Raw genomic sequence first — 17,307 nt, forward strand, 5'->3', positions numbered from 1 at the left:
TAAGACTTTCTTTCCTCTTAACAATAGTTCCAGCTGAAAAATGTTCAAATGAGAAGGAAGGCAGTGTACATTTTGTATATTAGTGAAAACTCCACCCCAGAAATATTGTCACTTCTAAGAGACAAAATGTCGCTGAAGATAGTTCAAAAATTTGGTTGGCAAATACCAAAAAGAGAAATGTTTGAGAATTGGCTTGGAGGCACTTAAGTCTTCGTAGTCCATAGATAAAGAGTTCTGTGTGATATAAGGAGAGATTTTTCTGACCCAATGGCAAGAGTTTGAACTTGACAAGTGGGAATCTGTACCATTGGAGCAGAGCTGCCTTTCACATGTTGAAAAAAATCAAGTTTCTGACACTCGCCCTGTCACAGTCAACCAAGTTAAGTGCCAGTGTTAAGTTCCTCTTTTCAGTCAGCCAGTGAGGCTCCCACTCATGACATTTTTACAAGGAGAAGGGAAGTACTTCATGAAGTACAGTTTGTGAGTACTCAGGAAATATTAGCTCTTAGCGTGTGTTAAGGGCTGGGACTGTGAGGTAGTAGGTAATTCAGGAATGAAAAGGAATCTTCTTGCCCCCAACTTGTTAACTAGGTACCAGAAAATAGGAAAGCAACTGCAAACTTATCTTGGTAATTATGAATATATAGAGGAGAAGATACTATCTGAATGGATAAAGAAGATGTGGTGTGTACACATGCACACACACACACACACACAAAATGGAATACTATTCAGCCCTAAAAAGAATGAAACAATGCCATTTGCTGCAACATGGAGAGACCTAGAGATTATCATGCTAAGTGAAGTAAGTCAGAAAGACAAATGTCATATATCACTTTTATGTGGAATCTAAAATATGATACGAGTGAACTTATTTACAAAACAGAAACACTCACAGCCACAGAACACAAACTTACGGTTACCAAAGGTGAAATGGGTGGAGAAATAAATTAGGAGTTTAGGATGCAAACTACTATATATAAAAGAGATAAACAACAGGTCCTACTGTATAGCACAGGGAACTATATTCAATATCCTGTAATAAACCATAATGAAAAAGAATATATATATATATGTATATATAACTGAATCACTGTCTCTTTCTGCCAAGGTTAGGGGAGGAATGGGTCAGGGCAAGATGTGTAGAGAAGGTGCTGAAGGATGAATAAGCATTTGCCCAGGGGAAGGAAGGGCATTCCAGGCAAAGGCATTGAAGCTGAGGGAACAGTGCATTTGGGAACCTGATGATAGATTGACATAATGGTTGCCCATGAAATAATGGCAAGAAATAAAGCCAAAGTGGTAGCCTGGGGCTCTTCACAATTGCTCTCATTCTAAGTTATGAAGTTTAGACCTTGAGTCATGGCTTTCAGCTGCTGAAAGATTGACATAATGAAGGTTAAGACTAACAGTGGATATTTGAAGCGGGGAGAAAAGGGTACTGGTAAGGGTAGGTGGGGGAATAGGACAACAGCAAGAGATAATCAACAATTCGTGGGATCCTTTTAGGTGCCTGTGGAACTTCCGGTGAAGATAATTCTAAACTTAGCCTTTCTGAGTCTGTTTCTTCTTCTGTGAAACAGGGAATTTAAATGCCTGCTTGCAGGATTGTCTTAAAAATTAAAAAATAAAATGCACTTGGAACCTAGTACAGAGGATTGTTTTTAAGGAGCACCTAGGGAAGGAGAATTTCTGAAACAGATTGAGTAGCATCACTGGAAGACTGGCAGGGAATGATCAACAACACAAATCTCAAAACTTAGTCAAAGGGGACCAGAAGTTGTTAGTTGAATTTTGAATTGAGATGAGTGGTAATAGTAAGAGTACTTCCAGTGGAGGCTTGGGGCCAGAAGCCAGATTGCACGGATTGAGTGTGTGATGAAGAAGTGTTAACTATCCTTCACACAGCTTAGTTGAAAAGATTCTGTGTGGGGTTTTTTAGTTTGTTTTTTCTGGACCTGTGCCATCTGTCATGAAGCTTCACATTCAAGGTAGTGCTTTTAGTCATTTTCAGTTACTTTAGATGTATGTACAATTTTGAAAGTTTGCCTCTGTGCCTTCCCTAGGTACTTCATGCCAGGTTTGATGGCAATTTACTATCTTAGGGATACTTTTTGTTCTACATTAAGTTGATGTTTGATGAAAGATATGATTAAAGTAGCTTTTCTTAAAAAGAAAGCCCAGTTTATTAATGCTGAGAGTTAGAATAGAGATGTAAAATTTAGACCAGAGATGGTATGTGTTTATTTTTCATTATGGAGCTTTCAATCATTCACGAAAGTAGAACTCCAAAGTAGCCACTGCCCAGCTTCAACAGTTAAGATTTGGGCAGTCTTGTTTCATTTATTCCTTCCCCACCCCCACCCCCTTTTTTCCCCTAGACTGTTTAAAATTATGGACCTCTTGTCATTCTGTCTCTTATATACCTCAGAACTTACTTTAAATAAAACAACCACTGTAATGTTATCACACCTGACAAAACTAACAGTAATTGAGAAAACGAATTCACCGAAGTCCCAAAGGGGTCCATGGTACAGGACAGATGACAAACCACTGCAAATCTTGCCACTTAATATTGTGCAATTTTGGGCATTGGCTTCTCAAGTCCTTGCAAGCTGATTTCCCTACTCCCCTTATTCCCACCTTCCTCCCCAGCACCACCACCCCCGACCCCAGTTCCTTAGGTGTGGTAAGCATCTATCTACAGGTTCAGATTTCTTGGAATTAAAGCAGATTCTAGCCTAACCAAAAAAGATGACTGATTTTTTTATCAATATAGATTTTTAGTGTATCTTATTCTTCACTGCACAGCATTTTATCTTCTTTTTTTTTAACTAATTAATTTATTTTGGCTGCGCCAGGCCTTAGTTGCAGCACGCAGGATCTTCTTTGAGGCATGAGGGATCTTTAGTTGCGGCGTGCAGACTTCTTAGTTGCGGCATGCGGGCTTCTTAGTAGTGGCATGTGGGCTTCTTAGTAGTGGCATGCATGTGGTATCTAGTTCCCTGACCAGGGATCGAACCCGGGCCCCCTGCACTGGGAGCGTGGAGTCTTACCTGCTGGACTGCCAGGGAAGTCCATATCTTCATATTTTGAGTGCTCACTCTTTTTCACTTACTATTTGGCCCCCCAAAAAAAAATTTTTTTTTTAACATATGGAAGTGTCAGGTAGTCAGAGGAGGCTGCTCTGTAATCAGTGGATGGATGAGATGAAAAACTTTCTTGTAACAGTTGAGAGATTGTCTTCCAGTTCAGCCTAGAGATACACTTTTTAGGTCAGTTTATCATGTCTTCTGCTAACTGATTACTCAAAGAGTTTTTTCCAAAACTGGAAGAAACACTATTAAATGCAGGGCTTCGTAAACATTTTTTTCCCCCACTTACGAATAAGATTTCATCTTTTTCAAAACTTTTTCTTAATGTGCTTTAGTAGGAGGGATGGTTTTTATCATAAGGCAGAGGATTCTAGAGGGGCATGGAACATGTTTTTATTTTTTGTTTTGAAGTACTTATGGAGTCATGGAAGTTGCAAAGATAGGACACAAAGGGCCTGTATACTCTCCATCCATTTTCCCCCAATGGTTACATCTCATTTTATCACACGTATGGATTTGCATAACCATACTGCAGTGAAGATACAGAACTATGCCATCACTACAAATTACCCCCTGCCCCCAGTACCTCTTTATCTCCCATCCACCATCCCTAACCTATGGCAGCCACTAATTTGTTCTCAATTTTTATAATTTTAGTTTGCAAAGGTTATATAACTGGACTCATAGAGTATATCATATTTTGAGATTGGCCTTTTTTCACTCAGCGTAATGTCCCTGAAATCCATCCAAGTAGTCATGTGTGTCAGTAGTTCATTCTGAATGTTTTTAAAGTTGAAATAAGTGCCTTATTAACTCACTATACCAAAACAGTCCACCCTAAACTACCCAACCTCAAGTTTAAAGAGGGCTATGAATTTTTAAAAAGGCCTGTAAGTTTTGTGGGTATTTTACAATGTTAAGTATAATATACATAATTATAATAAATATATAAATCATATTCGCATTGTAAAATTATCATTAAAATGTAACTAGTCTCTTTAAAGTAGATTCTGTGTTTGACTTAAATATACAAAGCTTATAGACATTAAGTTTACAAAGCTTAAATAGTATAAGACTAGGATTCATTGGTTACCCAGTTTTGTAAATGATTTTTCATTTAAACAGTCAGAATTTGGGTGAGCCGTTCTTTTTGCTTTCCTGAAATAATTTCACATTTATAGAAAATTACAAGAGTAGTACAGAGAACTTTTATATATCCCATTTATTTAACTTTTAGCATTTTTGACATTATCATTATACATTCTTTCCATCTATTTATACATGCATGTATATATAAATTTTAATTTTTTGGAACTATTTGGGCTTAGGTTGCATATGTCATGACCCTTTATCCTTAAATATGTCAGTATATAATTCTACAGAACAAGGATGTTCCCTTAACACAACTCCATCACAGTTGACAAATTCAGGAAATTTAACGTTGATGGAATATTTTTATCTAATATAGCTCATATACCAGTTTTATCAATTATTTTCTCTTTCTCGCTCTTCTTTTTTTTTTCCTCCAGAACAGAACAGAATCCAGTTCAGGGATGGATGTTAGTTGTCTTTTCTCTTTAATTTTCTCTGATCTGGAACAGTTCTTCAGGCTTTGTCGTTTATGACATTAGTAGTTTTGGAGAATACAGGCTGGTTATTTTCTAGAATGTTCCTCATGGTTCCCCATAATTAGTTTCATGTTACATCCCTGATTGGAATACCGCAAGAGTGATGTTCTGTCCTTCTCAGGGAATTAAATCTAAAATGTGTCCATCAGGGCTTCCCTGGTGGTGCAGTGGTTGAGAGTCTGCCTGCCGATGCAGGGGACACGGGTTCGTGCCCCGGTCCGGGAAGATCCCACATGCCGCGGAGCGGCTGGGCCCGTGAGCCATGGCCGCTAAGCCTGCGCGTCCGGAGCGTGTGCTCCGCAACGGGAGAGGCCACAACAGTGAGAGGCCCACGTACCGCAAAAAAAAAAAAAACAAAATTAAAAATAAAATGTGTCCATCAGCATTTCATTAGTGGTATTAATTTTGATCACTCAGTGAAGATATTGGTTCGATTTCTCCATTATGTGGTTACTGTCTTTACCATTACAAGTAATAAGCAGTCTTGGGTAGACACTTTGAGACCATGCAAATATCCTGCTCCATCAAACTGGGACCCCAAGATTTATTGATTCTTGTTCTTGAATCAGAGCAAGAGCAAGAATCAGTAAATCTTATTTTGAGGGTTCGAAGTAAATGAGAGTCAATCTTTCTAAATTACCTTGGCTTGAAAATTCACCTTGATTTTGGAAACACTTATTTACTTACATTTTTTAGGACTTTGATCTGTATGCATTGCATATAATAATTGCTAGTGTCTTTTAACTTAAAAATGTTTCTTAAACTTTTGGGTTTATTTTTAATCCTTTGCTGCCCCCTGCAGGTCTATGAATATAAATCTTTGGAGCAAGGTAAGTATTCCTAATATTGCAAATCATAACATGGTATATAAAAAGCAAAAGTTATAATAGCTTCATATATTTGTCATGTATCATTATAAATTAAGTGAATTTAGAATCTTCAAGTTGGTCATTTTAGTTTTAAAACTGCTTTCCTGGAGCATGAAATTTATTATTGAGGTGATCCTTTACTTTGTCCTAAATTCTTCATAAGGTTTTCAACTTTTCCAAAAAACGACTGTTAACGTTATTGCAGTAACCATACAGATTTAATAATTATTTTTAAAAATATATGCATGTGTGTATATGTTTGTGTATCTACATGTATATCTATATATGAATGATATACAAATAAATTTTAAACTGTTATCTTTTTAAGAAGTTAACTGCTTTTATGCAGGAAGTACAATGATCCTTATGCTGAATTACAAGAATATTTGTAGCTTAATAAAATCAGAATGCACATTATTGATTGGAATTCCCAATTTAAATAATTTTTAAAATCTTATTTTCATTCAGTTCTGTTTTTAGTATTACTTAAACTGCCATTCAAACTATATAGTCAGTTATAATATATGGTTGAGATATTTATATTTAGAACTAATTTTTTGACTAGGAAGATTTTTCATTGGTTTATTAAATGTGTCTTTGTTCAAAATGTGGTGTTAAATTTGGCTGTCATGTCTGATGTATGGCTACAGCTTCTGGTAGAATTTATTGTCTACCTTCTACGCATGTCTGTGTTGGTTAAAAAACAGTTTGTAGGTAAGGATTGTTTTGTTTTGCTTTGCTTTTGAACAGTTTCTACCTTAACCTTTGAATTGCTATTAACAGTAGCATGATTTTATGGTGGAGTGAAGTGGGGTATGGTCAGTTTTGCCTTATTTTCCATATTAGAAAATAAATAGTTGAAGAAGCTGCTGTAGTTTGAGTTGTTAATACTTATGGTATGTGCTGGGCACTATTTAAAGAACAAATAAGTTCAATCGTAGTATACACATGAGGTAATTCAGAATTCCTAACTCATATCACTTCAGAAAACTATGTTCCTTTCTTATTATCTTCTGCCCGTGGATATATAGTCAAGTACTGTGATCAAAAGTTAGATGTCAGTACTGTATGTAGGTTTTGTAATCGTTTTCATCATAAAATATATATTTGAATTTTTTAAATTGAAATTTTGTGGACAGAATTAATGTTGATGAGTAAGTCTTTAGTTTTTGTGTATTCGGTTGATAAGAATCAATGAGAACAAACATGTTAGAACTTTCAACCCCCTTTTGTTTTAATGCCATTAAAATGACTTAAAAAAAAAGTTATTTAGTGGTTCAGGGAATTTTACTTTCTTATTTCTGTAAAACTACACTTAAAAGGAGGAAACTGGACCAATTTCAACAAGACCAAAAACAATACAATGACAAATAACATTGGTTGATAATTTCTATAAGATATTTCCTGTTATAACAGTTTATTTAAAACAGTATATAAAAGATCAGTTTAGAGGCTTTCTTAGTGACATTTCATGAAACATTGCAGTTTTCCTTCAACATGGATTTGTTTTGTTTTTGTTTTTAAAAGACAAGCCTATTATTTAAAAACGAAACAATCTCCTTGGCAGGTGGGGATGGTGTTGAATTACTATGATACAGAATAACACCTTACTGGGGAGAGGCTTTATTATTTCAAGAATTCAATTTCAGATTGTATTTGTTCTTGTTTGCTTCTCTTGCTGCAATGCACGCATTTCCTGTCTTACCAGATAACAGAACTGTTGTACAAGGATGGACGTTATTGCCAGGAGCCTCCAGGACCAACGGGTAGCGTTTCAATTTCGATGATTGTAACTTATCCACAAATCCATTCTTCTGTGTAATGATGGACTAGAAGGATTACAGCAGTAAACATTTTCTTTTTGAAAGTGAAATTTGAAAACATTTGATTATAAATCTTTATATTGATAACCACAACATTTTGAGATCTGTGAGGTGTTTGGTTTTATCATAATTGTTTTTTTAAAGGGAGGGTTGGGAGGGCTTTTTTTTTTAGATATTGAGGAAATGCTTCTTATAGAATCAATCAAAATAGGCTTAAAAATTAGTAATCCTTAGTGTTTATGTGATTTTAATGTTTTGCCAGTATAATCAAACATATAAAATAGTAAAGCGGTCTTGTAGATTTTTCCACTTAAATATAATTTATTACCTAAAATATATTATTTGACATTTAATGATTTTTGTTTTCACATAATAAAGCCTAGAATATATGGGTTTCTGTAAGAAGGTACCCTTCTTGAAAGTTCGTATTTTTCTATCCTAGGTATTAACACATGGCCCTATACATTTTATGCTTGAATGCATAGGAAAATTACTGTTGTTACAAAGCATCTTTGATAATCTCGGTTTTTCATTGGCTTAATAGGCAGCTCTTCACAGGATTACTGTATCTGCTTATTAAAATTATTTAACTTTCTATACTCAACATTTAACAGTCCTCTCTAATTTTATGTTTCCCTACTAAGTATTGCCCACCAAAAAATTAGTATAGAAATGTGTACAAGGCATTTATTTATTCTCACTATTTGTGATTTGGACAGGAAAGGGGTAAGGCCTTGGGCAGGACAACTTCTGTCACAGAGTGGTGGAAAAAAATAGATTGAAGTAAGATTCAGTACTGAAAAGCTGTCACTCGGTCTGAAAATAATTAATATTCCTTTCACTCACCAGTTAGATATGTGCTCCCAAACCACATAATCTCTATGCCTCAGTGATCATTGTTGCCATTTCAGAGCCTCTCATCAGGGTGACATCTCACACCAAAATGATTTCTTATAAATTAATCTTGATAACATGACAGTCTCAGTAATTTTAGTGGAGTGCTTTCTCTTGTTTTTTTTCCACAGAAGCTGTTGGCTATTTTCTTTATAACTTGATTGACAGCATGAGTGACTCAGAGGTACAGGCCAAGGAGGAGCATTTGAGACAATACTTCCATCAGCTGATGGAGATGGTACCATTTCATTTTTTGCTATATAATGCCTGTCCTGCCTGACATGTATCTATTAGATTTGAAATTGCTGCTTTTAAGTACAACCAGACCACTTCTCAATGACATAGACGAGTTGGAGACTTAAATTATGTCTGAGATAATTTCTGTTAGACAAATCTCAGTTTGGTTGTCTAAAACTCAGTTGTTTTTTCTCCTCCCTTCCCTTTGCACAGAATGTAAAAATTCCTGAAAATATATACAGAGGCATTCGTAATCTGCTGGATAGCTACCACGTTCCTGAATTGATTAAGGTGTGTGTGAAACAGTAATTAACTTTTTAAAATGCTTAATTTATATATAAAAGCATGTTAAAATTTTATTTAAATATGTTGCTTTTGGCCAAAAGTTTATTTAAATGACAACCTTTAAAACAAGGCTTTTCATTGATCGTTGGTAAATGCTGTTTATATATTGAAGAACGTGTTTAAAGTATTTATTACAGTGATTATAAAGTATGAACAGAATTTCTGCAAAATTTTGGAAGATGGAAAAATAACAGTGAAATGAAATGAAATTTCCAAAATTTGCTTTTGACATTTGCTAATATATTTTACACATGTTTTCTGATTCTAATTTAAATCCCAATTTTAGGATGTTAATATGTTGGTTGAAAGAGAGAAGACAGACTCTCGAAAAGTAAGTAGGCTTTTTGAGTAGATTCTACATGCTATAGTAACCACATTTAATGAGAGTTCTAGACTGTGTCCTTATAAAACCAGTGGTTCCTAACATTTTTGTCATCAGTGTACCTCTAAGAAGTTGGTAAAAGCTATTTCAGAAAAATCAGCATATCTCAAAAAAATCGGCGTATCTGAGAAATTTGCATATAATCTCAGGAGCTTTATAAACCCCTGGAGTCCATCCCCAGATCCCTAGATTAATATCCATGATAGCATTTATGACATTTAGGAAAGGTCAGTTTAAAGGGAAGAGTGACAAAGGGTGCATTTTCTTTGTAGGAAATTTCTTTCCTTCTTTTTTCTTTCCATTTCTGTAGACTACGCAGCCTACATCATCTGATTTGGAGTCTAAACTTGAAAAACTAAAAGCTGAAAATCAACCTATAGGAGATGTCCTGAAGCAACTCATATTAATGCTGTGTTCAGAAGAGGTAACTTATAACTATTTCAAATACGCTATTAAGGTAAAAAATTCTTTATAGATAAAAGTAAGCAAAGCCAAATATAATATTTATGATTTTTACAATTAATTATTATACATCATGTCTGTGAAGAATGCAATTAAATGAAAGGTTAGCTAATTTCAGCTACACCTTGAATGGCATGTTTTCCGGTTACTGTAGTTTGTTTACAATAACCTGCAAAGTGAATGATAGTAACAGCCATGATAGGTTTATCATACATGCCAAATGTCCTTTCAAGCCATGGCTCCGGTCTCTTATATCTAGATTGTCAAGCAACTGATACATGCAGTCGTCATTTGCAAGTCAAATATTACTGGGTTGTTAATGCAGGGATTGAAATTCCATTTTCCTGCTGGAAAAAAGTCTTTCTGAGATAAAGGGTCTCTTGCCTTTTTTCAGCAGGCGTCCAGCTGTACTTTGTGTTCATTTTAGTGTGCGTCTGCAATTTGTGGTATATCACTAGACTTTTTCGGTTTTTAGTTCAGTATCATTTGGTCTTATGCCTGTGTTTCTAGGGGAACAGAAATAACAGCTGACTTTAAGGTTATAACATGGTACTATTAAATTCTAAAATATTTCCTTACATTACTTGGATATTGACTAGACTGTGAGGAACGTTGCAGTGATAGACATTTCTGTGCCTGGAAATTGGACGGTGAGTAAGGGCTCACTTGGTACATATTTAATCTGGAAGTCTTTTTTTTATAATACAGTACCCAAACCTTAAAACATCAAATTTGGCATAGTGGCCTGTTTTGCAGTGTAGATAACAAATCTTTTAAACCCCACATATATATATCTTTTCCTGCTTTTTAAAAGGCAAATAAAAATACCAGGGAGCAAGGTGAAGTTAATACCATGAATCCATTTCTTTTCAGGGAGCAAGGTGAAGTTAATAACATGAATCCATTTATTTTAAAAGTACTATTAACTTTTTTTACACTCTGAACATTGAAACTAGAAATTTTATTTTATTTTTATATTAATTTCTTATTTCTTTTTCACTTCCATCCTTTATTTTAGAACATGCATAAAGCTCTTGAATTGAAAGCAAAATATGAATCAGATATGGTTATCGGTGGCTATGCCTCTTTAATAAATTTGTGCTGTCGACATGATAATGCAGAAGAGGCATTGAACCTGAAACGAGAATTGTGAGTACCCTGGCACTGAAACAAATCATCAGCATGTATGCTGATATACAGTCCTTGATGGATCATGTAGATTGACTACTACTCTCATACAATGTGAATTTAAAAAATTCTCTTTTGTGTTTTTGAAATTTCATACTATAAGACTCTTTGATTAATTATGGCTTGTTTTCAGCAAGGAGTCTTTGTTTAAGTATGATAAGACGTTCTATTCCTTAAAGCCAAAGTTTTTTTCCTCTTGATTATACAACTGCATATGACAACAGTGGTGATGGTAACTATTTTATAAAGCTTGTTAAATATTCCACTTTCTGTACTGTAGGGTAAACAAAATTCTGTCCATTTCTAAGGTATCTTTGGTTTCCCATCCTGATACGTTTGCCAAATAAAAATATGTCTTTCAGGGGTATTTCAGTATTCATGACAAAGTTAGAATCACCTTAAGTGCCATGAAGCAAAAGAGTTCCTTATTAGTGTCATTTGCAGATGGAAAGATGCAATATATATGTAGTGTTAGATTTTTACTTCGTCACTTTGAATATAATTACATGTGGATTTGTATATGGCTTCAAAAATAAACCTTAACTAAATTGTAGAGGCCAATGTTAATAACAGTTCAGATTCTGATGAGTTTTTGAAAAGTGATCAAGTAGATATTGCAGTCCTTTTAACAGTTAAACAACTTCTAACATAATATAAATATGGTTTTAATTTTTAGTGACCGTTTAGATTCTTCTGCTGTCCTTGATACCAGCAAGTATGTAAGACTTGTAAAAGTATTGGGAAAACATGGCAAGCTCCAAGGTAAGCGTCAGCACATAAAGGAAACATGTGATGCAAGTATCTTGCCACTGGAATAACATGTGAATTGATATTAATGGTATATCATGTCTTGCAAAGTGCTTGAACACTTTGCAAAATTTGCATGTGAATCCAGCCAGAGCTGCATGGACAGTGTAGGCCATTAGTTTTAATGGATTGGCAAGCTTGTCATTTACATTTGCACAGCTCAGTGCTTTTTGCATTTCTGCAGCTAGTTTTTATTAGCATTGCTGTTTGGATTGAGTTTGAAGATCATGACTTATGGCACAATTTGCCTATATGCCTGCACTAATGGCTTTGTTTTCGCTTAAGAACATTAGAAGGCTGAACATAAAACCTATAAATATAACCTTTATTCAAGAATATGAATTTTGCAGGAGTCTTTGTCTTCACTTTTAATAACATTAACAAAATGTGTACTTTAATAAGGTTTTACATAGAAGTTTGTGGGGAGAGCCTAGCCGATTATATTGTTGATGTATATACTCTAATTTTCTCGTAGTTGAGATAATGCTAAACATAATATAATTACACTTGATAATTTATTCTTACTGTTTGCTTGTTTCTTTCTCATTGGGCTTTATTTTGAAACTCTTTTTTTAACCTCCCTCTCTTTTATTCCTAGAGAAGATTTTTTAAAAAATCTTTATAGTCAAAAATGTGGAGAAAATATTTGATTTGAACATTGACTTTTTTCCTAGGAAGCCTTTCTAACACAAAATTCTTTATGAAGATTAGACTGCTTTTTAAAAATCATTTTCTGTAAAGCGGTCAAAACATTTTTTCTGTGCAATAATTAAGAACAACATTATAAAAATGAACTTATTCCATATCCTAAAATGTTTGTTTCTGCCTTCCTAATGAAGCTTAATGAATCTAATGTATTAACATGCAGTCTTTTGGAAAGCTTTCATTGGCTCTGCTTGGCTAATTAGTATCGACATAGCAAACAGGCCCTATCGGTATCAGACCATTAGTCTGGCTGTATATACAGTGTAAACACATCTTTATTATCTGGCCTCCTGACAAGCCATCTGCTGAAGAAACAATGGTGTGATTTAGCAGATGTTAGCTCTGAACGATAAAAGCATCCATTTAGGAGGATCTTACAGCTATAGGGCAGACAGTACAGGGTTATGTGGTGCAGAGTGGGCACACAGTCCCTATCTATAATTTGTAGTCAAAGTTGCAGGGAAATGATAAAACCATGCTATTGTGGATTTATAATTGTAGTCTCGTTTAGAAATGCAAGTAGTAATTAACTTGAAATCGGCATTATACACTAGAATTTACATTCCTGCTGGGCTTGAAATGCTGTTTTAATAGCAGTTTGTTTTCCCTACATGAAATTACCTAAGGGTCTTTTGTGCTACTTCATTGTAGATGCTATTAACATTCTAAAGGAGATGAAAGAGAAGGATGTTCTTATCAAAGATGCAACAGTCTTGTCCTTTTTCCACATCCTAAATGGTGCAGCTTTAAGAGGTGAAACTGAAACAGTAAAACAGTTGCATGAAGCCATCGTGACTCTAGGGTTAGCGAAACCATCTACTACCTTAAGTTCCCCATTGGTCACCCTATATCTGGAAAAGTAAGTTAATTGAATTTTCAATTTTAAATGTTGGCATTGAAAGAATGAATCTAATCATTTGGGGATTATACTTTGTAAATTCTCTGTAGTGCTGTGGAAGCCTTGGAGGTTATTCACCACAGAATAAGAGGACTTCTGTGGAGTAGGTGACCTATAAAATCACCAGCCGCCCTGTGGTCCTGTGGATTACTTCTCAATGGAATGATCTATGGTGATTTTTTTTTGTATGGGGCATGTGATGATATTACATGAAGCCAAATCTAGTTTTTCCCAGTTTTGAGCCTTATAAGTGTTAATTATTAATAAATATAAGAAAGAAGGATTCTCTGGGGCTTTTGATTATGCTTCATGACTGTTATTCAGGTAATGATGTGGCAGCGTCTCTTCATTGGTCCTTTCCTCCATGTAGTATTTTAATTGCATGTACCAATACAGTAGTTACTCTGGCTTCGATAAATACTGTAGAAGATGTCTCTGTGTCTTGTGGGAAGAAGATGAATTTTGTTACTAGGGTGAGATTTACTGAATTTGAAAATTTTTACATTTGGAATGTTTATGTTGGTGCCCAATTTAAGGTATTTTTTCCAGTGCAAATCATAAAGTCAACCTACTCTCTTGTAATGAGTGAAACATTTTAGTAAGATGATAAAGTATCCTTTATTCTTTTCCTTTTGTGTTTGTTTTTCTTTTCCATTTTAAAAAATTTCTCAGATCTTACCTCTTTGTCATCTCTTCCATGGCTTAATGCAATTTTTAATCTGCTTATTTTGTGATTGTGATTTTCTAATTTTAGTTTGGATGTTGCCATATCAGTGTCAGGAGAAAAGTAAAAGATAAATCTTAACGGTTCTCATATTCTTCCCACATTTCGGGTAGTTTTTCTTTATTTATTAGGGGGTATAATTAATTGAATATAATGAATGATTTAGTATTGAATTTAAAATGTGGAATAAAAACATCTCTTTTAACTAACTCTTTTTAGGAAATATGTGTACACACACATATATATATGCACACACATACATGCACATAAATGTTTTATGAAATAATTTCTTTGCCATCAATCAAAAAATAGTTTATCAGCTTAATATGATTTGGCTAAATCTTAACCTCCACAATCTCAGCATTACATCTTTTTAAAGAAATAGTGATTCAAACAATTATTGTGTTATTGAGTTCTCATGTTCACAGCCTACTTTATATAGAAATCCTATAATTAATATGCTTCCTCCTAGAATTTTTTTGATTGTTTAAAAGACCCGTCTCTGCAAATTGCATGTGGAGCTCTGCATAGGGATTTGAAAGAAATGGGCCCAGTGCCCAGAAGAATTAGGCCCTCCTCCACCACTGGGCAAAAATAAAATAATTAACAATGAAAATGAGGCCATGGTAGAAAAAGTATCTTACAAATAGAAATACTTTGAAGACAGAGGAGATACAAAAGTTTTCCAGAAGAAGTCTGCAGATGGGGCTCATGAACCAAGGAGAACTTCCCCCAAGGGAAAATGGAAATAGCATGGGATTCAGATGTTAATGTGGAGCATACTCTGTGCTTCAGATTCTACTGTACAGTCAGAGATTTGTGTGTCTCAGTAAAATCTGACTGTCCCTGTTAATTGGGCTAGAGAAATCTAAATTAGTTTCTTTTATGATTTTTTTTTTTTTTACTACTTTCAGATACAAAGAGAAATTACCTTCTATTTTTATTTGCCTGAATTTGTTTTTGTTTTTTGCTATCTTTGCTTTGCAGAGGCAGTTTCCATGACAAGATCTTCAGTTTCATCTGTCATGATAAAAAGGTTTTGTTGACTCTTTTAGAGTCAGGAGAATAATTAAAAGGAGATAAAGGAAATTTCATGTTTAGCAGAAAACAGTAGTAGCACTCCTGGTGGGGGCTAAGTTGGAGGAAAACGTTGACTTTGCAACTTATTTTCAATTGTGTTTTCCCAACTGATGGAAGATAGCTAATTAATTCAGAATCATGACAAGTGCAGTACTAGGATTAACTATGCTAGCCTGCCCAAAAGTCTACATGTATTTGATTTGATTAAATATGTTTAATCTTCAATAATATCAGGTAATTGGCCTCAGCAGGTATGAACTCATCTGGAGAATGAGGCTTTTATTCAAACTTGAGGTAGAATTATGAGAAACATTTCAGAACACTTTACAAAATCTTCATCCTTTCAAAGGCAAGCATCTTTTTGGAAAGTCATTGCAAAGACTCTGAAGAAGGCTGTCACTTACAAATTGTAATTCTAGAACAAATTTGCGAGGTTGAGTTCCTTAGAAAGATGATCTTTAAGATTCAATAGATATTAATTTTGGACTGACTTTTCCAGCATTGGATAAAACACAGGAGAAATTTAATATTGTATCAGTTTGTTACTTGGATATTGTTTTAAAAGTTTTACAGTTATGAAAAATAATACATTTTGTTTTTATTCATTTGCCAAAGGAAATCCAAAATAACAGGTTTGCAAAATTTTGAAGAACTTGTTAAACTAATCTGATTTGTATTATCAAAATAATACTTGCACTGAAAAGAAGTTTGCTGATTTGAACAAAATTTTCATGTGTTTCATTTACACTGGGACTGTTCTGTAAGACACATGTCTACATGTAGTCCACATGAATGTTAAACATTTTCCTTTGTAACTACTTAAAAAAATTTTTTTAATTGAAATCATGCCTGATCCAGAAAGATGACCTGGATCCTCCATATTAAGGAAGAAAGAAATGCTTTAAAATAGGTTAAAAGAGCTTTTGATTAGTCTTTATGCTATGATAAAGGAAATAAAATTAATGAAATTTGGGCCATTAGTTTTTAAAGCATAAAAATTTGTATGATGCAGTTTCAGATTCACTTGTATAGCTGATCCATTTTGGTTTCATTTCATATGAAAAATATCTGAAGCTGTTTAACTGGATTATTTAGCGCAAATGATCAAAGAATCTTTAATTTCTGCTTTCCATTTAGGATTTTTCTGTGCTGATTTGTGCTATAATCTGTATATACCCACATGCATTTCATTTAAGTGAATCATGGACTTTGTCCATATAATCCTCCCAGAACTCTTGCTAAATTAATCTTGAGTTCTTCATAAAGGTCACAATTTCTGTAAGATGAACCTATACCAATACGTTTTAAAACTTACTGTAACACTTCAATATGTTGCAGAAGTGGGAAATACACTTTTTATAATGCTGGTTATTCTGTCATATATACTCCCCTTTAATTTTGGCATCTTCATTTGTACTGGATACTTTTATTATTTGTGGGAATGCTCGCCTTCTAGAGTAAAACTCTTTATGTGCTGAAAGGAAATTAAGGAGGTTTGGCTCTTTTACTCCATTATTGCAATTAAGAATTTAGCATCATCAGTGCCAAAGGACAAAAGTGGTTCATTTGCCCTAGGGGGACAGGACAGTGATAAGATGATTTTTCGTCAAGGATCATTGGGTCGTAATTAAGTTACATTCATGGCTATTGCTTTTTGAAGGATGATTGGTAAATGACAGGCTTCATGTGCTTAGTACGGACAGTGTTCAGTAGGGTTTTTTCTCCCTCTGTCAGAAAATCCTGTTGAGCCTGATAATGTAAATGTGGCATTTTATTCTGAACAAAAGAGCAGGGAAATGAGCTATCTTGTCTAATCATTCAGTTGTTTAACACTGACTTCCAGTTTAGACTCAATTGGCTGGAAAGCACTTGACATGTGAAGTTAGTGCTGTTCCGAAAGCATGTTTGAGTAAATTTGAAAGTAAGTGACAGCTAAATTGTACCTAGGGAAATTACAAAGCCTTCAACACAGTTAATTTTTTTGGGAGGATTAGTTGTAATTGCAACACTAGTCTCCTTGAAGATTCCGCATTTATAGATGATGAACAGAAAAAGAAACATTTAGCTCTTTCAAGGGCTGGTTCTCTTCACAGAATAATTTTTGTGAAGTCGATGGTTTCTCCTGAATTGATTTCTTTCCACACTGAACATCTGCTTAAGATTTATAGAA

At 34.4% G+C, this 17,307-nt stretch overlaps 1 protein-coding gene across 1 annotated transcript in view; it reads left to right on the forward strand.

The window, feature by feature from the left end:
* LRPPRC (leucine rich pentatricopeptide repeat containing) overlaps nt 1-17,307 on the forward strand; it is a 106,209-nt gene that overhangs the window by 39,150 nt on the left and 49,752 nt on the right. The window contains exons 15-23 of the mRNA XM_030857794.2: nt 5,526-5,553; nt 7,301-7,358; nt 8,441-8,547; nt 8,760-8,837; nt 9,178-9,222; nt 9,584-9,697; nt 10,754-10,884; nt 11,600-11,685; nt 13,087-13,294. Coding sequence (XP_030713654.2) covers nt 5,526-5,553; nt 7,301-7,358; nt 8,441-8,547; nt 8,760-8,837; nt 9,178-9,222; nt 9,584-9,697; nt 10,754-10,884; nt 11,600-11,685; nt 13,087-13,294 — 855 coding nt within the window. The remainder of the gene's footprint in view (nt 1-5,525; nt 5,554-7,300; nt 7,359-8,440; nt 8,548-8,759; nt 8,838-9,177; nt 9,223-9,583; nt 9,698-10,753; nt 10,885-11,599; nt 11,686-13,086; nt 13,295-17,307) is intronic.

Source organism: Globicephala melas, chromosome 12 (assembly GCF_963455315.2).
Source record: "Globicephala melas chromosome 12, mGloMel1.2, whole genome shotgun sequence".
Lineage (NCBI taxonomy): Eukaryota > Metazoa > Chordata > Mammalia > Artiodactyla > Delphinidae > Globicephala > Globicephala melas.